Source organism: Bos javanicus, chromosome 14 (assembly GCF_032452875.1).
Source record: "Bos javanicus breed banteng chromosome 14, ARS-OSU_banteng_1.0, whole genome shotgun sequence".
NCBI classification, from domain to species: Eukaryota; Metazoa; Chordata; class Mammalia; order Artiodactyla; family Bovidae; genus Bos; species Bos javanicus.
In genome coordinates, this window is record NC_083881.1 from 32,604,491 (window position 1) to 32,627,535 (window position 23,045).

The window sequence follows — 23,045 nt, forward strand, 5'->3', positions numbered from 1 at the left end:
AGGAGGAAGGGGAGAAAAGCAGTTTGAGAGACTGATGAGAACTGTGGATGTACAGCAGTGAGGATGAAGGGTGGACAGACAGTTTTATAAGGATGTCTGTGGGTGAATTGCACAAGCAATCAAAGCATGTGGCCCGGTATAAGAGGGAGGGAACAAGGAAACAGTCTAGACATAAAAAGCAGATCAGAGAACTAAGAATCTTTAAGAGGCAAATGTTAGGGAAAGTATGGTGAAAATATGAAAGATTGAGAAGGCCAGGGAAATTGTGATTTTTGGGACCAAGACTTTTGAGGGGAAATGATTCCAAATGATGAGAAAGTCCTGTGGGTGGCCTGAGTTTGTGGTCTCTGAAGTTCAGGAAAGTGAAGTTCTGTAGGGTTTGAGAGGACAGTGAAGTGTGAGACTCAATACATGGTTTGTTTAAGAAATTAAGAGGTCACCAGGGTTTCATTCTGGTTGTTGAAAGGTCAAGGGTAACTGTGCTAGTGTCTTGAGTAGGGCTGCAAGAGTAATCAGGAGCAGAAAGATGCAGTGATGAAGAGTGGTGAGCAGTATAGACACGCAGCACTTACCACAGGAGAGGAGAAATGTTCAGCCGAACATGGATGGACCATATTTGCTTTTCTCTTTCTGACTTACTTCACTCTGTATGACAGATTGTAGGTCTACCCACATCTCTACAGATGGCCCAGTTTCACTCCTTTTTATGGCTGAGTAATATTCCATCATGTATATGCACCACATCTTCTTTACCCACTCATCTGTCATTGGACATTTAGGTTGCTTCCTTGTCCTAGCTGCTGTATATGTGGAATCTAGAAAAATGGTACAGATGAACCTATGTCCAGGGCAGGAATAGACATGCAGGTATAGATAATGGGCTTGTGGACACAGTAAGGAAGGGGAGGGTGGGATGAATTGGGAGATTAAGATTGACATATATACACTACCATGTATAAAATAGAGAGCTAGTGGAAAGCTGCCGTATAGCACAGGGAGCTCAGCTTGGTGGTCTGTGATGACTTGAGAGTGGGATGGGGGATGTAGGTGGGAGGTAGGTCCAAGAGGGAGGGGATACATGTATACACAGCTGATTCACTTCACTGAACAGCAGAAAGTAACACAGCACTGTAAAGCAATTACAGTCCAAAACAAACAAACAAAACAGAAAAACACCGTGGATGAACAGAAAACCCCAGCCTATGGCAGGTGACACGTGAGGAGGGGATGAACACCTTCATTCCAAGGAACTGCAGAGGAGGGAGCACTATTGTGGAAAGAATGATGTGGCTCTTCTCTTGAAGGAGAGGATTTGAAAACGGAGGACTGTTGTTTACCATGGAATATATGCCCCAGAAGGTGAAGAGGAAGATTTTAGAGGGGAGGATATAGCAGGAGGGAGAAGGAAAGCAGAGACTAATTCTTGGATACGAGTATTAGTAGAAGAGGTTATAATTCAGGTGACAGTAAATAGTGCCAGTTTAAACTTTAACTGTTATTTTGAATTATTTCTTTTGGTGCTTGTTATAATTAGTTAGAAAAGGTCTCAATATTCAAACTATTTAGGTTAATACTTTTTGAAAATATCTGAAGGTGCCCACTTTTTGCTTTTAAATTATTCTAGCATCTTGGGGACTTAACATGTTCTCAGAAGTTTGTCTTTTAATGTCTAGGAGAAAGTTGAAAGCAACCTTGTTTTTACTTATTTTTAGATGCTCTATTATTAAACACTTATGGGATTTGTTTTTTTTCTTTATTTCTGATATTCAAAAGTTTTACTGGGAACACATCTGGATGTTTGTCTCTTTTCTTATTTTTCATGTTATCCAGTGAATCCTTTCAATTAGCAAACCTGCATCTCTATCCTAGAATACTTGTCTCCTTGTGTACTTAGTGCTTCTATTGTATTTGTTTTGATTTCTTCAGAAAAATCAGCTATGTGTAAATTGTCTTCTTTATTTTATCGATAACTTCTAGGGAGGTTTGTTAAGTGTGTTCTCCCTGTCACTGATTCAATTTTCCACAGTATTACTTTTCTCTTTCTGGCTTTGTATACAAATTCAAATGTTGGTACATATTGCATTTTAATTTCCTGTCAGTATTCTTTATCCTCTTTCATTTATCTTAGCAATTATCGTTTTAGAGTTTTATCTCTTTTCTCATTTCTTTTTGCTTCACAGAGTCTATTTTATTTGTATTAAGAAGATAAAATAGCCATATGCAAAAATTTAAAGGTTTTTTCATAGTAAATCTTCCCACAAACTATGAATTTCTTCTATATCTTGAGTGATGTATTCTTGCTTTTTATATTGAATCTTCCTTGTTAAAATATTTATTTTGTTTATTTGAATTTAAATGAAGGATGTTCGAATTAGTTTTGTTTGTTTAGTTGCTGAGTCACGTCCTGTTCTTTTGTGACCCCATGGACTACAGCCCTCCAGGCTCCTCTGTCCATTGGATTTCCCAGGCAAGAATACTGGAGTGAATTGCCATTTCCTCCTCCAGGGAATCTTCCCAAACCAGGGATCGAACTTGTGTCTCCTGCATTGGCAGGCAGGAGGATCTTTACTGCTGAGCAATGGGAGAAGTCCATCTAGTTTTAGGTTTGTCAATAAATAGTGTAGGTGTTCTATTCTTTTTTGTTCTCTTACGAGAACAACAACAAAAAAAATAGCTTAGAACTATTTAGATAGTTTTAAAACATTTGGGGGAGACAGATGAAATCATGGCTGCTACTGTCTCCAGTGTCAGTCAAATCCTATAGGTCTTTGAGAAACTGACAAGTGACTTTCTGTCTCACATCTCTTTTCAACACATTAAATAAGAACAGTATCATTGCTAAGATATTTAAATTAATATGGATTGTTTTTTTTCTTTCCAATAGTGGAGAATTTAAAAAGCTGCAAAATCCGGTGTATTATTATTCTATGGCTGCTTTTAGTTTTTCTTTGTATCATGAGATACTGTGTTTTGTGTCCATGATTCTTAATTCCTTAGCTGTGTTGCATTAGAAGAAACTATGGTCCTAGGCTGGATATAGAAAGACAAATTCTGACAGACTGTGAAACAATGTCAGGAGCTGAATCTGAGGTAGGGGCAAGCGTTGTGAATGTCTAGATATTTTTCAGTCTATTTCTGATAATGTCTATCTTTGTCTTAATTCTGTCTATGGCATAATGCAGACCAGTATTTCTGTTCATAGACCAATATTTCTGTTACTAGTATAATGGCACCCCACTCCAGTACTCTTGCCTGGAAAATCCCATGGACGGAGGAGCCTGGTAGGCTGCAGTCCATGGGGTCGCTAAGAGTCGGACACGACTGAGTGACTTCACATTCACTTTTCACTTTCATGCATTGGAGAAGGAAATGGCAACCCACTCTAGTGTTCTTGTCTGGAGAATCCCAGGGATGGGGGAGCCTGGTGGGCTGCTGTCTGTGGGGTCACACAGAGTCGGACACGACTGAAGCGACTTAGCAGCAGCAGCAGCAGCATACCTCTTTTGGTATTTAATGGGATGTTTGCAGCAGAAAAACTGGATAAAAACTCATTAAGTACAAATTTAACTTGCAAATTTGAGGAATCTCTATAATATTTCATGATGTCTACTTGGTGTTTATAAGTGGATAGCCAGAGAAAGATTTATGAATCATGCATAGAGCTAGGATGATTTGAAAATATTGAAATTTAAACAAGAAGGTAGAAGGAAGCTAACGAATGTCATGTAGATAAAAGATAAGGAAGCAATGAATAAGACAAAGAAGGTGCAGTTAGGTAGATGATATGGGGATAAGGAGAATATAATGCCCTGAGAATAAAAGAAGAAAAAGCTCCACAATAGAGTCTGTCTAAAAATATGGGATGAAAAGATGTCAAGAGGGATGAACTCCTGAAAAGATCATTTCATTTGAAAGTTGGTATGATACTGGCCACCTTTGAAGGGGAACTGTAGCTTTCAGTAAAGGTGATGGAACTACTCTTTCTTGAACAGAACAGTGGAAAAAATGAGTAATACTGTTTTGCCGAAAGTTTTCACTTTCGTCTTAGGGTCAAAAGATTTGTTAACAAAATAAGCCACTCGTTATATACAAATCAATAATAAAAATATTTATTAGAGAATTATCTAGCTTACTTTCATATACTAACATTAAAAGAAGAGAAATAGAGCAGAAGATACATCACCAAATTGGACTTGCTGACATTCAAACTTAAACAATGCGGAGAAGTCCCATGTGACAGCAGTCTGGAGTTCCAATTGGGAAAAGGTCCCGGGCAGTGCATCAGCTCTGTGTGTGAGACTTCCAAGATTACAGTTCAGAGTTCCCCCTTATAAACCCAGGATGGATGCAAACTGATATCATCATCAATGTGTAACCAAATTGCAAGCCTCAGTTTAGTTCAGTACAGTCACTCAGTTGTGTCCAACTCTTTCAGTTCAGTTCAGTTGCTCAGTCTTGTCCGACTCTTTGCAACCTCATGAACCGCAGCATGCCAGGCCTCACTGTCCGTCACCAACTTCCGGAGTCCGCCCAAACCCTTTGTGACCCCATAAACTGCAGCACGCCAGGCTTCCCTGTCCAACACCAACTCCCGGAGCTTACTCAAACTCATGTCCATCAAGTCGGTGATGCCATCCAACCATCTCATCCTCTGTGGTCCCCTACTCCTCCTGTTTTCAATCTTTCCCAGTATCAGGGTCTTTTCCAATGAGTCAGCTCTTCACATCAGGTGGCCAAAGTATTGGACTTTCAGCTTCAGCATCAGTCCTTTCAATGAATATTCAGGACTGATTTCCTTCAGAATTGATTGGTCTGATCTCCTTGCAGTCCAAGGAACTCTTAAGAATCTTCTCCAACACCACAGTTCAAAAGCATCAATTCTTCAGCACTCAGCTTTCTTTATAGTCCAGCTCTCACATTCATACTTTACGGGAAAAACCATAGCCTTGACTCAATGGACCTTTGTTAGCAAAGTAATGTCTCTGCTTTTGAATATGCTATCTCAGTTGGTCGTAACTCTTCCACGGAGCAAGGATCTTTTAATTTCATGGCTGCAGTCACCATCTGCAGTGACTTTGGAGCCCAAGAAAGTAAAGTCCCTCACTGTTTCCGTTGTTTCCCCTTCTGTTTGCCATGAATTGATGGGACCAGATGCCATGATCTTTGTTTTTTGAATGTTGAGTTTTAAGCCAGTTTTTTACACTCCTCTTTCAACTTCATCAAGAGGCTCTTTAGTTCCTCTTCACTTTCTGCGTTAAGCATGGTGTTATCTGCATATCTGAGGTTATTGATATTTTTACCCACAATCTTGATTCCAGCTTGTACTTCATCCAGTCTGGCATTTCGCACCATTTTTCTGCATATAAGTTAAATAAGCAGGGTGACAATATACAGCCTTGATGTACTCCTTTCCCGGCTTGGATCTAGTCCATTATCCCATGTCCAGTTCTAACTGTTGCTTCTTGACCTGTATACAGATTTCTTAGGAAGCAAGTAAGGTCGTCTGGTATTCCCATCTCTTGAAGAGTTTTCCACAGTTTGTTGTGATCCACATATTAAAGACTTTGGCATAGTCAGTAAAAGAGAATTGGATATTTTTCTGGAACTCTCTTGCTTTTTCTGTGATCCAGCAGGTGTTGGCAATTTGATCTCTGGTTCCTCTGCCTTTTCTAAATTCAGCTTGAACATCTGGAAGTCCACAATTCATGTACTGTTGAACCCTGGTTTGGAGAATTTTGAGTATTACTTTGCTAGCATTTGAGATGAGAACAATTGGTCAGTAGTTTGAGCATTCTTTGGCATTGCCTCTCTTTGGGATTGGAATGAAATCTGAGCTTTTCCAGTTCTGTGTCCACTTCTGAGTTTTCCAAATTTGCTGGCATATTGAGTGAAGCACTTTCACAGCATCATCTTTTAGGTTTTGAAACAGCTCAACTGGGATTCCATCACCTCCACTAGCTTTGTTCATAGTGATACTTCCTAAGGCCCCCTTGACTTTGCATTCCAGGATGTCTGGCTCTAGGTGAGTGATCACACTATCGTGATTATCTGGGTCATGAAGATTTTTTTTGTATAGTTCTTCTGTGTATTCTTGCCACCTCTTCTTAATATCTTCTGCTTCTGTTAGGTCCATACCATTTCTGTCCTTTATTGAGCCCATCTTTGCATGAAATGTTCCCTTGGTATCTTTATTTTCTTGAAGAGATCTCTAGTCTTTCCCATTCTATTGTTTTCCTCTATTTCTTTGCATGGATCACTGAGGAAGGCTTTCTTATCTCTCCTTGCTTTTCTTTGGAACTCTGCATTCAAATGGGTGTATCTTTCCTTTTCTCCTTTGTCTTTAGCTTCTCTTCTTTTCTCAGCTATTTGTAAGGCCTACTCAGACAACCATTTTGCCTTTTTCCATTTCTTTTTCTTGGGGATGGTCTTGATCACTGCCTCTTGTACAATGTTTTGTCTTGTAAAACTTGGAATGTTGTTTAAGCCTGGGATTTGGCTGTTCATGCCCTTTTCAGGGGCTAAACAATCTCAAAATTCCCCCCTGCCCCCACCACACACACATCTTATCTATGGTGCTGCAAGTCCTGCATTTACAGCAGGCAGTCTTATGCAGTCACTCCCAGTCAGGGCTGTGTCCAGGAAGGTTAGAAGCCTGGTCAGAGGCCTGCTCTGTTTTGTCTCTGAAGAGTAAACAAGTCTGTTTATTTAATTTCCCTAACAAATACTATGGTGGAAATGTGTGTGTGCACCCATAGTTTTATGTGTCATAGTGAATAACAGATAAGGTAACATCAGATGAGTAAAGTTTACTTAAACATTTAGTTGTTTTTATTTACAGCAAAATACAGTGCTTTATTCTACGATACCCATTTATAGAATGTGATTTTAAGTAATTTGTGCCTTAAAGACTTTCAAATAATTTTACAGTTTAACATCATCTTAATCATATTAATATACAAACTAATTCAAATCAAATGCAAAACTCACATTTACAGGAAAAATAAAGCAAGTAATACTCTAGGATATTTGCATTATTTTGATACAAGGCAGCATAGCTTTCACTAGGTATATCTAATTACTTCATGGATTTAATTTTTGATCAATTGTGAAATCACTTATTGTTTTTATTGTGTTTTTTTTTTGTTGTTGTTGTTTGACAGAACATAAAGGAACAAGAAGAGATTTCAGAAACTATGATAAACCCTGGCAGTTAAATGCAAAGAAGCCTAAAAAGTCAAAAAGTGACCTTGCTGTGTCTAATATTTATCCACCATCTCCAGAATCAAAATCATGTAAGGAAATTTGTCATTTAAATATTAACTTAATGTATGTTAAGTGTGTGTTAGTAAAGTGAAGAAAAGGTAAGAATTGAAGCCAAATTTTTTTCTGATATTTCTGCCTATTAATTCTAATGAATTTCACATTTGTTTTAGCATTAACGTATATTCTCAAGCATATGTGATTGATTTAGACTTTTGAGTATACTGTTCTTTTAAGAATGTAAACTTCATGGAGCAGGTCCCTTGCCTCTCATGAACAGTTGCAGTATTTTATCATATTCAGAGCAATACCAACCCTACGTTTAATAAAGGATATAAAAATAAATCTTTTAGAGGGAAGGCAAAGAAGATTTCTGTTCAAAACATTTAACAAAATTAAAAAAAAAATCCTTCATCCAGGGTCTCTCTGAAGTCCTACTCATTTATTACTGAAGGCTGTGTATTTGTTCTATCCCACAGTAATAAGTACCTGTTCTCTCAATGCCCCTCCTCCTTTCTCTCTGCCTTTCTAGCTACTAAGTTTTTCCAGTGCTATGCACAAACATGTCATATAGCTTAGGATCTTGTTGCAAGTCAGTTATTCTTAGAAGACAAAAGATCCTGAAAGCTGTTCTTAAACATCAGTTTCTTGTGCTTGTTGCAGACTGAGATACGGGATTTTAATTTAAACAGAGAAAGGAATAGGTAGAAAATACTTACTTTTGTTTGAAAATTTTGAAAAATCAGTATGTGCTAACTGGATTCTGAATTTGGAACATTTGTGAAAATAACTGAAATTAACTCCTTGAGGTTTTTTTGTTTGTTTGTTTATACAATGACACTTATACAAAGAATTGTATCAGCCACAAAATTCTAGCAAGAATTATGTGAAGTATTATAAACTACAAATGTTCTTTAAAAATTATTATTGTAGCTAAATTATACTGCTTCACCAGGTTGGTTCATAATATTTGGTCCCAACATTTAAAAAAAGCATGTAAGTTTAAAATTTAAATGTGTTGTTCACAACTATATTCCCAGTAATAGTACAGTTCCTGACTCAATGAATAGTGTTAAATGAAAAAAAAGAATAAAGGAATAAATGAAATCAATCAGTTCTCAGTCTCACATTTCTCTTTCTATCCTTGGAAATGTCTGTCTGTCTGTCTTCATTCTTTCTCAATGATAAATATTAATACATAACCCTAGAGCTTGCTTGGAGAAGGCACTGGCACCCCACTCCAGTACTCTTGCCTGGAAAATCCCATGGATGGAGGAGCCTGGTGGGCTGCAGTCCATGGGGTCACTAAGAGTCGTGTCACTTTCCCTTTTCCCTTTCATGCACTAGAGAAGGAAATGGCAACCCACTCCAGTGTTCTTGCCTGGAGAATCCCAGGGACGGGGAGCCTGGTGGGCTGCCGTCTATGGGGTCGTGCAGAGTTGGACACGACTGAAGCAACTTAGCAGCAGCAGCAGCAGAGCTTGCTAATTTTAAAGAGCTAAGTCCTGGATCTCAGCTCTTAGAGGACAGAATGCTGTAAGGTCCTTCATTTTACACAGACTTTGCTATTTATGGAATGTTCTGTAGGCACAGAATGTTACTGGTGAACTGGCATTTAATATCTTTTCTGTTCAGGTACCCTACTCTTGACCTCTGGCTCCACTGGACTATTAGCTTTTTAAAGGAAAATTATTAACACAGTCTCATGCATTTTTAATAATAAACATGGTATTAAGATTATAGGATTCAGAGTTATTAATTAGAAATATATTGTTTAAACATAAATTGTTCCTGAAATAATAGAATTTCTTTTGAACATAGACTGGTAAGTCACAGTTGTATGTTGTAATATATGAAGCAGCACTAGAAAGAAGCACGAAAAAAGAATAAATACAATGTTAATAAGTTTATTAAAATAGGATGCCCCAATTTTTTTGATTTATTCTCCCAAAACAAAAACAAGAAAAGATGAAACAGAGAAACAAATGGCAACCTCTTATTGAAATAAGTGCAATCTCTAGCCAAGCTCTACAGGCCTTTGAAATTGACTGTATTATTTTAAATTGATTTGGAAAGGCAAAGGACCATGATTTTCTAAAGCAATCTTGAAAAATATGAACTAGCTTGGAGAATTTACCCTGACTGGCTTCAAGTCATTTTATAAAACTGTAGTTATCAAGACAGTGTGATTTTGGAGAAAGGATGGAAAAATAGATCAATTGACCTTAATACAAAGTTTTAAAAAAGAACCTACATATGCAGTCAAATGGTTTTTCACAAGGACATCTAAGCGGTATAGTAAGAAAAGAAACAGTCCCTTCAACACTGGATATTCATATGGAAAAATACACACATTGATTCATATGGAAAAATACACACGTTGATCCGTACCTTAATTCATGCTGAAAATCAGTCTGAGATGGGTCATAGACCTACAGATGGAAACAAGAACAGTGAAATGTCAAAAATAAAACATACAAGTGTAACGTTGTGACCTTGGAGAGCCAAAAAAGTTTTAGAGACATTCTAGTTTCCATGGCTTCATAACAAATCACTCAAAAATACATTTTTTTTAGGTTAAAATAACAAAAATTAAGCATTTTAAATTGTGCCATTCACATGGCATTTAGTACATTCAAAATAGTGCTACCATAACCTCTTTCTTACCAAAACATTTTACCTCAGAAAAGGAAACTGTAAGTCACTCAATATTTCTACCTCCCCCCAGTCCCTGGAAACTTGCTTTCTCTCTCTATGAATTTGCCTGTTTCTATTGGTTCAGGCTGTAAAGAATCTGCCTGCAATGTGGGGACACCTGAGTTTGACCCCTGGGTCAGGAACATCCCCTGGAGAAGGAAATGGCAACCCACTCCAGTATTTTTGCTTGGGAAATCCCATGGACAGAGGAGCCTGGCACAAAGAATTGGACACGACTGAGCGAGAAGGGGATGACAGAGGATGAGATGGTTGGATGGCATCACTGGCAAACTCAGTGGACTTGAGTTTGAGTAAACTCTGGGAATTGGTGGTGGACAGGGAAGCCTGGCGTGCTGCAGTCCATGGGGCTGCAGAGTCAGACACGACTGAGCAACTGAACTGAACTGAACTGAGTGACTAACACTTTCGTCTTAATAGAATCATATGATGTGTGATCTTCCTGTGATTGACTTATTTTACCTAGTGTAATATTCTCAGGTTCATTCCCATTGCAGCAGGTAATAGAACTTCATTCCTTTTTGTGGTTGAATCATATTCCATTGTATAGATAGCCTACTTTCTGTTTATTCATCCATTTATTTTAGGATATTTTGGTTGTTTCTACATTTTGCTATCATGAATAGTCCTGGTATAAACATTGACATACAAGTAGTTGTTTGAAATCATGATCCATGATTTTGAGGATATACCTTGAGGTGGAAATGCTGGGTCACATTGTATGTTTTAACTGGAGAGAACTGCAGTTGTATTTTATAGAGGCTGTACTATTTTACATTCCCATCAGCAATGTAAAGGTTTCTGGTTTCTCCACAGTCTCACCAACATTTGTTACTTTCTATTTATAACAAAAATATTATACCATACAAGTGGGTGTGAAGTGTTACCTCGTTTTGACTTAGGTTTCTATAACAACTAATGATACTGAATGTCCTTCCACGTTCTTCTTGGTTGTATGTGTATCTTCCTTGGAGAAATGTCTATTGAAGTCCTTTGTTCATTTTTTAAAGTAAGTGCTATTCTTTTTATCTGCAAGTAGAGTTAGTTTTATTTTCTACTTTCCAATTTTGATGCTGTTTATTTTGTCTTCTTGCCTGCTTGCTCGGGCTAGAAATTTAATAGTGTTGAAGGTCAGCGATGAAAGCCAGCATCCTTTCTTGTTTCTCATATTAAGGGGAAAACTTTCATTATTTTACTAATCTACATGATGTTAGCTGTGAGTTTCTTTTATCATATTGAAGAAGTTCCTTTCTACTCGTTTACTGGGAGTTTTTATTATGACAGAATATTGAATTTTGTCAAAAGCCTTTTCTCCATCAGTCAAAATGATGGTGTATTTTAAAATTCATTCTGTTAACACAATTATTGTATTGATTAATTTTCTTATGTTAAATAACTTATATATTCATGAGATAAATCCCACTTTGTCATGATGTTTAATCTTTTTTAATGAGTTCATGTATTAGTCTTAGTTTTTATTGTATGGGAACAGCTTATAAATACTTTTTAAATATAATTTTTATTTGACATTGGGGTATAGTTTATTTACAGTGTTGTATTAGTTTTAGGTGTATGGCAAAGTGATTCAGTTATACATCTACATATATCCATTCTTTTTCAGATTCTTTTCCCATATAGGTTATTACAGAATATTGAGTAGAGTTTCCTGTACTATACATTAGGTCCCTGTTGATTATCTATTTTCTATGTAATAGTGTGTATATGTTAATCCCAAACTCCTAATTATCCCCCCCACCACCTTTCCCCTTTGGTAACCATAAGTTTGTTTTCCAAGTCTGTGAGGCTGTTTCTATTTTATAAATAAGTTCATTCATATTATCCTTTTAGATTCCACATACGTGATATCATACTACACATGTCTTTCTCTCTCTGACTTACAGCATTTCTTACGATCATGTCTAGATCCATCCATGTTGGCTGCAAATGGCATTATTTCATTCTTTTTTATGACTGAGAAATATTCCATTGTATATACATACTATACCTTCTTTATCCATTCCTCTGTGGATAGATATTTAGGTTAACTCCATGTCTTGGCTACTGTAGTGCTGCAGTGAACATTGGAGTGCATGTATCTTTTCACATTATGATTTTCTCTGGATATATGCCCAGGAGTGGGAATGCTATATTGTGTGGCAAGTCTATTTTGAGTTTTTTAAGGAATATCCATACTCTTCTCCATAGTGGTTTTACCAATTTACATTCCCACCAACAGTGTAAAAGGTTTCCCTGTTCTTAAAACCATCTCCCACATTTATTGTTTGTAGACTTTTTGATGATGGCCATTATAGTTTTAATTTGCATTTCTGTAATAATTAGCAATGTTAAGCATCTTTTCATATGCTTTTTTGGCCATCCAAAAAAGCTTTTTTGGTCTTCCTTAGATCTTCTGCCCATTTGTTGATTGAGTTGTTTGTTTTTTTGATATTGTCATGAGCTGTTTGTATAGTTTGGAGATTACTCCCTTGTCAGTTGCTTCATTAGCAAATATTTTCTCCCATTCTGTGGGTTCTTGTTTCATTTCTTTATGGTTTCCTTTGCTGTGCAAAACCTTTTAAGTTGAATTAGATCCCATTTTAAAGTTTTTGTTTTTATTTTCATTAGAATAGGAGATGCATCCAAAAACATACTGCTGCAGTTTATGTGAAAGTGTTCTGCCTGTTTTCCTCTAAGAGTTTTATAGTATCTGGCCTTATATTTAGGTATTTAATCCATTTTGAATTTGTTTTTGTGTTTGAGAATGTTCTAATTTCATTCTTTTACATGGAGCTCTCCAATTTTTCCAGCACCACTAATTGAAGAGACTGTCTTTTCTCCATTGTATATACACTCTTACCTACCTTGTTGTAAATTAATTGACCATAGGTTTACTTCTGGGCTTTCTATCTTGTTCCATTGATGTATATTTCTGTTTTTGTGCCAGTACCTTACTATTGATTACTACAGCTTCAGTGTATAATCTGGAGTCCAGGGGCCTGATTCCTCCAGCTCCATTTTTCTTTCTCAAGATTGCTTTGACTATTTTGTGTTTCCATAATCCTTTTATTATGCTGCTGAATTTGATATGTTGCAATTTTGTTGAGCATTTTTGCATCTATTTTCAGAAGAGATGCTGCTGTATTGTTTTATTATTATGTCCTTGTCTTCTGTGTCAGGGAAATGCTGGCTTTATAGAATGAGTTTATATACATTCCCTCCTCTTACATTTTTTTGGAAGTGTTTGAGAAGAATTGTCAGTTCTTTAAATGTTTGGTAGAATTCACCAATGAAGCCACCTTGTCTTGTGCTTGACTTTGTTGTGAGGTTTTTGATTATTGATTCCATGTCTTATTATAAATGTTTTGTTTATTCTTGAGTAGCTTTTGGCAGTTTGTTTCTAGGAATTTTTCCATTTCATCTAGGTTGTGTAGTTTATTGAATTAAATATTCATAACATTCTAATTCTTTTTAAAAACAGTTCTGTAAAGTCTGTAGTAATGTCTTGGTTACATTTCTGATTTTAATAATTTGAGTCTTCTCCCTTTTTTCTTAGTGAATCTAGCTAAAGGTTTATTAATTTTTAAGCTCTTTCTTAATATTCAACTTTTGGTTTTGTTAATTTATTTCTGTTACATTTGAATCCTCTATTTCACCTGTCTCTGTTTTAATACTTATTATTTATATCATTCTGCTAGGTTTAGTTTAGTCTTCTATTCTTTTCTACTTCTTTAAGGTATAAAGGTCAGTTATTGATATAAGATATTTCTTGCTTTTTATTGTGGGCTTTACGATTGCAAATTCCCATCTGAGAAACCACCTTTACTGTAGTCTATACATTTTGACTTATTTTGTGACCTGACATACATATGGTCTATACTAGAGATTGTTCCACATGCACTTGGAAGAAAAATACATATGACTGTTAGTCTTTGTATTTTTCTCTATATGTCTATTAGGCCTAATTGATTTATAGTGTTGTTTAAGTGCTCTGTTTTCTTATTGATCTGTCTAGATTTTTTCCATCCATTATTGACACGGAAGTATTAGAGTTTCCAGCTATTATTGTAGAATTCTATACCCTCAGTTATTTCAGTGTTTGATTCATGTATTTGGGGGCTCTGCTGCTAAATGTGTTTATGTTAAATAATTGTTCAATCTTCTTGACTGGTTGACCATTTTACCAATATGTAATATTCTTTATCCTCTTCTTTAACAAGTTTTGTCTTAAAGTCTATTTTGTCTGATATTAGCATAGCCACCCCTACTCTTTTTCATTAATGTTTTTTTTTTCTTTTTTTTTAATTTTATTTTATTTTTAAACTTTACATAATTGTATTAGTTTTGCCAAATATCAAAATGAATCTGCCACAGGTATACATGTGTTCCCCATCCTGAACCCTCCTCCCTCCTCCCTCTTCATTAATGTTTTCATGGAATATCTTTCAAGCATTATTTCTTCAAATGTTCTTTCTTCTCCTTTTGGAACTACCATTATGTGTATTTCGGTACAATATACAAATTGATAAAGAAAAGTCATATGACATCTCAAATAATACTTGAATTGTATTTGATAAAATTTTACAATTCTTACTTTAAAACAAAATTGATAAAGAGACTTTCAAAATAAAAGGATATTTTCTTAGCTGAAGTATTATGGGACAGAAATATTTGTGTAATAAGTATAAAAAGTTTTCTAAGTTACTATTCTTAAAAGAACAAAGACAATAATAAAAGGAAAAAAGACCGTATTAACAGTTATTAACTTTCGTATGACATAAATATCATTAACATTCATTTCAGAAGATCTTTATTGCTAAAACTTATTTAAAAAAATAAAATAAAATATGTACAATTATATAATATTGTATATTATTTAAGGCCAGTTTTGTAAGGAACACAATAACCTGTTACCCTATGCAATAGACTGTAAGCTCGAATAGAATGTCATCTCCATGAGTACAGGGAATTTTGTTACATTTATTCACACTGCTTTACTCCTAGAAGCTAGGACAGTGTTGTGTGCTATACAAATGAGAGTGTAAATGAGTAAATGAAGAGAATTCAAGGGTAGCTTAGTGCAAAATATGTCCTGGTCTCATGAGATAACAGTTTAGAAGCTGTGCATTTTCAGATAACAAAAAAAGAGCACGTTACACAATGCAAGCTAGTATAGGTACAAAGATCTGCAAGATAATATTACGATTTTAATTTTCAATTGTGAATTATCACAACTAAAGGAAAATAAGACAAATAGAGTTCACTGAAGTTTTTCTATGTCCTTGAAGCATTTCTACTGTTTACCTGGTGAAGTGGTGGTTTCTGATAGAATGGTTGAGGATGGTCAGTGGAGTCTTGGCAGAAGGGGCCAGAAAAACATTTGTCTATCAATTCCCTATGCATGAGAGTGTATACTGATTCTCTTATAGCCATTTCAAATTTGTGATCCAGAAGAGAAAATTGAGGTAGGTGGGAAACAGTGGAAACAGTGTCAGACTTTATTTTTGGGGGCTCCAAAATCACTGCAGATGTTAATTGCAGCCATGAAATTAAAAGATGCTTACTCCTTGGAAGGAAAGTTATGACCAACCTAGATAGCATATTCAAAAGCAAAGACATTACCTTGCCAACAAAGGTTTGTCTAGTCAAGGCTATGGTTTTTCCAGCAGTCAGGTATGGATGTGAGAGTTGGACTGTGAAGAAAGCTGAGCATGGAAGAATTGATGCTTTTGAACTGTGGTGTTGGAGAAGACTCTTGAGAGTCCCTTGGACTGCAAGGAGATCCAACCAGTCCATTCTGAAGGAGATCAGCCCTGGGTGTTCTTTGGAAGGAATGATGCTAAAGCTGAAACTCCAGTACTTTGGCCACCTCATGTGAAGAGTTGACTCATTGGAAAAGACTCTGATGCTGGGAGGGATTGGGGGCAGGAGGAGAAGGGGACGACAGAGGATGAGATGGCTGGATGGCATCACTGACTCGATGGACGTGAGCTTGAGTGAACTCTGAAAGGTGGTGATGGACAGGGAGGCCTGACGTGCTGCAATTCATGGGGTTGCAAAGAGTCGGACATGACTGAGTGACTGAACTGACTGACTGACATTAACTTCAGTTAAAACCAGAAACTAGAACCAGTTCTCAGTATTTTTATTTATGCTTTTGTATTTGGCAGAGATTTTTCATTTTTTTAATGTTTCACTTAGCACAGCATATGCAAAGAGGAATAGGTGTATATTTGTTAAAATTTTAGGAAAATAATGAAAAGACTGTACATCTGTGTAGAAAACACAAATTGCATAGATACAAGAGAATTAATGTGGCAATGCAATGTCTGAAAAATCATAGTATGGAAATGCAGAAGGCAAGAGACATGAAATAATAAATTCACTATAATCAACTTTAGATATATCATAACTATAGTACTGGGAAATTTCCTGACATATTATAAATGAAGGTAAAGTACTTGGGAGGAACTTTTAGGAAAGAATACTAGCATTTATTAAATTTTTAGAAAACAGAGTTAAAAGATCTAAATAATTAAAATTATTTTGGTTCAAAAGAAGTGGATAAATAATATATCAAAAGTCATTTGCAGGAAATAGTAAATTTATTATTTGACCCACAGATGGAAACTATTGGTGGAGATATCAGGATTTAATTAATTCTGATTTGATTAATGTTGTTCAAAATGCTGCTGCTAAATTGCTTTAGTTGTGTCCGACTCTGTGCGACCCCATAGACGGCAGCCCACCAGGCTCCCCCGTCCCTGGGATTCTCCAGGCAAGAACACTGGAGTGGGTTGCCATTTCCTTCTCCAATGCATGAAAGTGAAAAGTGAAAGTGAAGTCACTCAATCGTGTCCGACTCTTAGCAATCCCATGGACTGCAGCCCACCAGGCTCCTCTGTCCATCGAATTTTCCAGGCAAGAGTACTGGAGTAGGGTGCCATTGCCTTCTCCGAGGGCAATGCTTACTAGGCCCTGGTTATTATACAGTAGGCTATTTGTGAAGTAGTGACCTCTTTATGAATGAATGGAGCATGACCATTAATAAGGTGCTGTGGATGGGTTCCTGCTGTGCTCTGGGGATGTGTTTTATCTCAGTGATAATTACCGGCTGTCCCTAATCTCAGATTGTTTCACCTCATATGGATCATATTAATATTCTGTTGTTTATACCATTCTATTGTTATCCATTTCTCCTGAGGACATTTTTTAGACAATATATTTAAACTATAGCCCTGAGTTTTAGTACTAAGTATTACCTAAGCAAGGTTTTTAATTCATCAGAAAGCTTTAGAGATTCTCACCTGGAGTCTGTAAACTGGGCTGATGACTTCCAAATCACCTTCCATTAGTTATCAAAACATCCGAAATCATCCAGTGTAGTTGATTAGACCATGATTATCCTGTGGCCTTCCTTGTCCTAGATTTGGATCCCATGATGAATATCACATATGTAGCACATTGTCACAAGCTACAGAAATATAGAAAGAAATTTGTCTTAGTTTCTCTTGAAAGTTCCTGAGGGAGAGAGCTTGGATGTCATATCTTTTCTCTACAGGGCTGCATATAACCTCCCCCAAACTCCATGGCCTTAAACAACAAATTATAATTTCTCAGGGTTCAGCAAATTGGCTGCGCAGTTCTGCTGGTCTCATCTGAGTTTGCCCACCAGGGCATTCAGGTGGTGTTCTACAAAGTCTGCTGGGGTGGGCAGGGGGGCATGTCTCATTATCTGGGAAGGTTGATTGGGACTGATTTTTTTTAAAAAAAGACTATGTTCTTATTTTTTTATTTGAAGATATCTTGATAGGATATGGTAATTTTCAGAAAAGTTAGATAATATAATGTTGCAGATTAGAGAAATTACTTTTAAAAAGGCTAACAGAAGTACCAGTAAGTGTTTTGAAGGATCTGGTACAAGTACAGTTTTCTCTGCCTCCTCTTCTGAGTTTCTCTTCCCTGTGCCTGAGCTTGTCCTATGGGGTATTACCTGTGGGGTAATAGGTGTATGCTTGAAGGTGTGTTATAGAACCATTGATCACAATCGCTGCATCCCCTCTCCACTGCTTGAAAACTGGGGTGCTGATGTTGGCTGACATCTCCATCCCAGAGTCCCTTAAACAAAGAAACACAGAAGAGGCAGATGCATGTTTTTAGTTTAAATGTATTTAAATTATAGAAGTAATTACTTCTTTAATTTAAATCAGTCTTTAAATATTGCTTATAATGATAATGAAAAAAAAAACAAACAAACATGTAGAAAGATAGATTCTCTCTCATCAGCCATCTCCTATTCTACTCCCTTGGAAGTAGTTGTATCTTTTCACAGCCTTTGAAGTGATTTACATTCTTTTACATTCTTTTCTTTGTATAAACTAACGTAAAATATGTGGGAGTTGATTTGCTTTATGAAACTGGCTTTAAACTGTACACATTCCTAAGCAACTTGTTTATATTGTTTTAAAATGTATTATGGACATATCTCCATGCAAATGAACTTAGGTCTATGTTATACATTTTCATAAGTACATACCTACCTGTACCATAGTATGAAGATGCCATAATTTATTTATTTCCCTGTGAAGTACATTTAGTTTTATAGATTATTTACAGAGTTTTACAACCACAAACTCTTTGGTGAAATAAATAATTATCATGCACTTTCTGATAAAATAAACCTCTTTGTACATACATACGTAACTAAGAGTGTTTTCATTTATGTATTATAATTTATCAGAAATAATAAGATTGCTGAATCAGAGGGTCAGTATATGTTCTATTATAATAAATATTTCTGAATTACTTCTAAAAACATGGCCAAAAATTTTTTTTCAGTAGGTTGAGAGTATTTTTCCTATAGCCGTACCATGTAAATATTTTTAAATTATTTTATTTTTATCGAACATAGACATATATGGTATAAAGAGCAAATTAATACCATAAGGCAAGTGTCCTTCTTTTCTTCCTGTTCTGCCTCTAATGTGGACCCACTTTTAACTCTTAGATGTTTCTTTTGGTACGCAGATCTATATATCTAAACATAGAAGATACTTGCATAGTTCTCTTTTATCTTTTAAATTTGAAGCATCATCTCTTGACCTCTTTCTAAGACACTGTGCTTTATTCCCAAGGCCCATCACATTCTCACAGTACAGGCAGGCAGATATTTCAAATGTTGGTTGATGTATACTCTGCACTGATATTTTTATGATTGTGTTCATTATCCTTTTTCATAGTAGAATCATAAGAAAGCCAACTTTTATTTTGTTTCTAGAGTCAATAATTGGCTTGTTTTCTGCTTCCTTTGTTTTCTCTGTACCCATCACTAATGCTTCACCAAAATGTGCCTTAAAATATTAACACTCTCAATAACTAAAACACGTGTTCTTCTATCTTACTTTAATTTATATTTTATACTTTATTTCATTTAAAAAGTCTTAGAGACTTCTCTCCTGTAGTCCTTTGTTCTCTTGCCCCAGTCTTAACTCCTTAGTTACCATTCTTTTTCTCAGCTGTCTTCTGAGACCATCCTTTACTGTCATCCTGAGGCTTATGTTTTCCTTCTTCTTATGGGGGATTATCTGGTTCCTGATCTCAACTCTTTCTAGTTTGGGCTTTACTTGCTTATTTTGGTGGAGCACCTCCAACTAGGAACTTTCTGAGAGTGCTTGCCAGGTACGTTTTCTGAGTCCTTACAAGTGTCTTGACTGACTCCTTGTGCTGTGTGCCAAGTCGCTTCAGTGCTGTCTGATTCTTTGCGGTCTTATGGACTGTAGCCTGCTGAGCTCCTCTGTCCATGGGATTCTCCAGGCAAGAATACCAGAGTGGGTTGGCATGCCCTCCTCCAGGGAATTTCCTGACCCAGGGATCGAACTCTCGTCTTCTATGTCTCCTGCATTGCCAGGTGGGTTCTTTACCACTAGCACCACCTGGGAAACCCGATTGACCCTTAAAGTGTAAAGTGAAGTCATTCAGTTGTGTCCGACTCTTTGTGACCTCATGGACTGTAGCCTACCAGGCTTCTCCATCCATGAGATTCTCCAGGCAAGAATACTGGAGTGAGTTGCTATTTCCTTCTCCAGGGGATCTTTCCAACTCAGGGATCGAATCCAGGTTTCCCACATTGTGGGCAGACGCTTTACCCTCTGAGCCACCAGGGAATCGCATTTTAGTTGGGTATAAAATTCTAAGTTAAAAAAATAAATAAAATTCTAAGTTAGAAGTAATCTTCAGTTAAAATTTTGAAGGAACTTCTCCTGTGTCTTCTGGGGCCAAGCATTGCTGCTGAGAAATCAGATGACAATTTCATTTGCTATTTTTGTCTCTGAAAGCTTTTAAAGATGTTTCCTTTATTACCACTGTTGTAAAATTTTGTGATAATGTGCCTTGAATTATGGGCTTCCCTGGTAGCTCAGCTGGTAAAGAATCCACCTGCAATTCAGGAGACAATGCTTCAATTCCTGGGTTGGGAAGATCCCTTGGAGAAGGGATAGGTTACCCACTCCACTATTCTTGGGCTTCCCTGGTGGCTCAGATGGTAAAGAATCTGCCTGCAGTGTGGGAGACCTCAGTTTGATCCCTGGGTTGGGAAGATCCCTGGAGAAGGTAAAGGTTACCCACTTCAGTATTCTTGCCTAGAGAATTTCATGGCCTGGTGGGCTACAGTCCATGGAGTCACAAAGAGTCAGACATGACTGAGTGACTAAGCACAGCACAGCCTTGCATTATACTGGACATTTAATGGATCCTTCTAATCTGGAAGGCAATTATGGTTTTCTATTATTATTTTGGTATTGGTCCTCCTTGATTGATAGTTTAACGTTTAAATGGTACGAAATGTCCACTTTTTTGACATCTGTATCTTCAAGGCCTAGGTTTCACTTTTCTCTATCTTGTTAAATCCACTTATCACTTATCAGTTCATTTTGCATCTTCCTTAAAAAATGTATTGTCTTCTCTGTTTAATCAATTCTTTGACCAAAGAAAAATACCATAATATAATTTTAGTGAGAATTTGAGGGAAAGTGAAGGTAAAAGTATTCAGTCTTGTTTTATTAGAAGACAGCAAGAATGTCTTAAAATCATTTAACAAATTGCTCATGAAGAAGGTAGCAGTTATTTTTTAAGCTGCTGAAACATAACATATACTTTGCTTGTGTTTTTCCCTAATTTATATGAATTACTAGTGTTAAATCAGTACCTGAATTTTCTTTTTTCTATAAACACTGTCACACTTCCTTTACTTGTTTAGTTAAAACATTTCTTAAAATCCAGCCTCATAACTTCCCTTCTGTTTGCTCACAAGAGAACTATTTCCAAAAACCATTTTTATTCTGTGCACTGATCTTGAGACAGTCTTTCACATAATGATGAATAGTAAGTTTTTATCATTCTGTAGCGTGCTTATGAAGTAATCATTTTTTTTAAACATAGTGCCAAGGTCAGTAGATCATCCTAAGTGGAACTGGCGGACTAAACCAGAAAGCCGTGATTTTGATGAATTGAACCACATCCTTCAAGAGAGCAAGAAACTGGGAAAAGCCCTTGAGAATCTCTCTCGAAGTAAGTTCATTTACTTGATTGTAATTGGAATTCCTAACCAATATTAAAGTAGAAACATTCATTACCATTACCAATAACCTACTTCCAACATCCTCATTATAATTCCATGAGAGGCTGCAGAGTTCTAGAGCATGAGATTGGATATGAGGACCGATCATGTGTGTTACATGGATTCATGGGAAGACAGGTTATACAGAGCACAAAGAGCTATAGACCCCTCCCCACAATGGCTGTTTGATTCCAGTCTCCCTCCAAGGCCTCTGTTCATTACCCAGGTCAACTGTACACCTAATGGCATCTTAGTCATTCTTCTCTTTTGAACCCTGTTGTTATGTGTCATCCCAATTAATGCACAAACCTGTTGCTTCCTTGAGTTTTTGATGTCTCTAAACTTCTTAATAGTGACTGGGCCAGATTCTTCTCAGAATCCTCTCAGAACCTAGCAATATACCTTTTTATAAAAGCAGTGATCTGTAATCCAAGGGCCTGAGTTAGAAGTTTTGCCTTCTATGAGGTTAATAACCTTAGATAAGTCATTAACCTGTCATTAAACCTGTATGAGCCTTGGTCCTCTCATCTCCAGATCAGGAAGACATGGTTCCGTCTCCTTCTTCTGATGGGTGGGAATGTTTAAAATGATATATTTCAGATAGACAAATATTTGATTTGATCAATGCATTCTATATATAAAGTATAGTATATACATAAAGTATATATTTATATGTAAATATATATATGTATACACTTGCAGTTTTTGTAGTGAGTTCAAAGTATTTCTGTCTTTCTCTGGTTCTTAAATATCTTTCAATTTTAAAAATTAGGCATCTCTGGAAACATATAAATGCTATAGTTGCACTAAAATTGTCTTTTGGTGTGATAGCATATTAAAGATTTATATTAGAATACTAGTAAATTCTAGTAGATTATGTTTTAAGATCAGTCTGTTTTTTTAAAATAGCAGTGTTACTAGTTTCTTGATATTTTTCTAAGTTAAAAATTTCCCTTAGTATATTTTGGGAGCATTGTTTCTATAAATATCTATGTGTTTATATATTGTGCTATACTATAATTATGTGTTTATATACTATATTTTATTGTTTTATGTTTTTTAGAGAGATTTAGCTTTTTCATACTTCTTAATTTATAATTCACTAGTGCCACTAGATTTTTTATTTAACCTTTGTGTACTTTGTGTAATAAGCCTGCTCAATGTTAACTTGGCTTCTGATAGATTCTCATACTTTTGCCATTAGTAGGAACTCTTTGGTTGAGATTCAAGAAAATCCTGTTTTTGGCTAGGTTTACTTTTGGACCAAATAATGATAAAATGAGTTTTCAGCTAATTATTATGTTCATGAAAAGAACCTTATCTATTAATATGTCAGAGGCTTTAGTGTGTGTCTGTATATGTATATGTGTGTGTGTGTGTGTGTGTGTGTGTGTATGTGTGTATATATATATGTTTTTGGTGTCACTTGATCATTATAAAGGGGCTCTGTTTTTTGTAG

The 23,045-nt window shown here is 36.2% G+C and overlaps 1 protein-coding gene across 2 annotated transcripts in view; it reads left to right on the forward strand.

Moving 5' to 3' along the window:
* The window catches only part of C14H8orf34 (chromosome 14 C8orf34 homolog), a 364,940-nt gene that overhangs the window by 69,658 nt on the left and 272,237 nt on the right, over positions 1-23,045 (forward strand). For both annotated transcript variants that reach the window (XM_061438931.1, XM_061438930.1), the window contains exons 3-4: positions 7,161-7,292; positions 21,409-21,537. In XM_061438931.1, the coding sequence (XP_061294915.1) occupies positions 7,161-7,292; positions 21,409-21,537 (261 nt within the window). The remainder of the gene's footprint in view (positions 1-7,160; positions 7,293-21,408; positions 21,538-23,045) is intronic.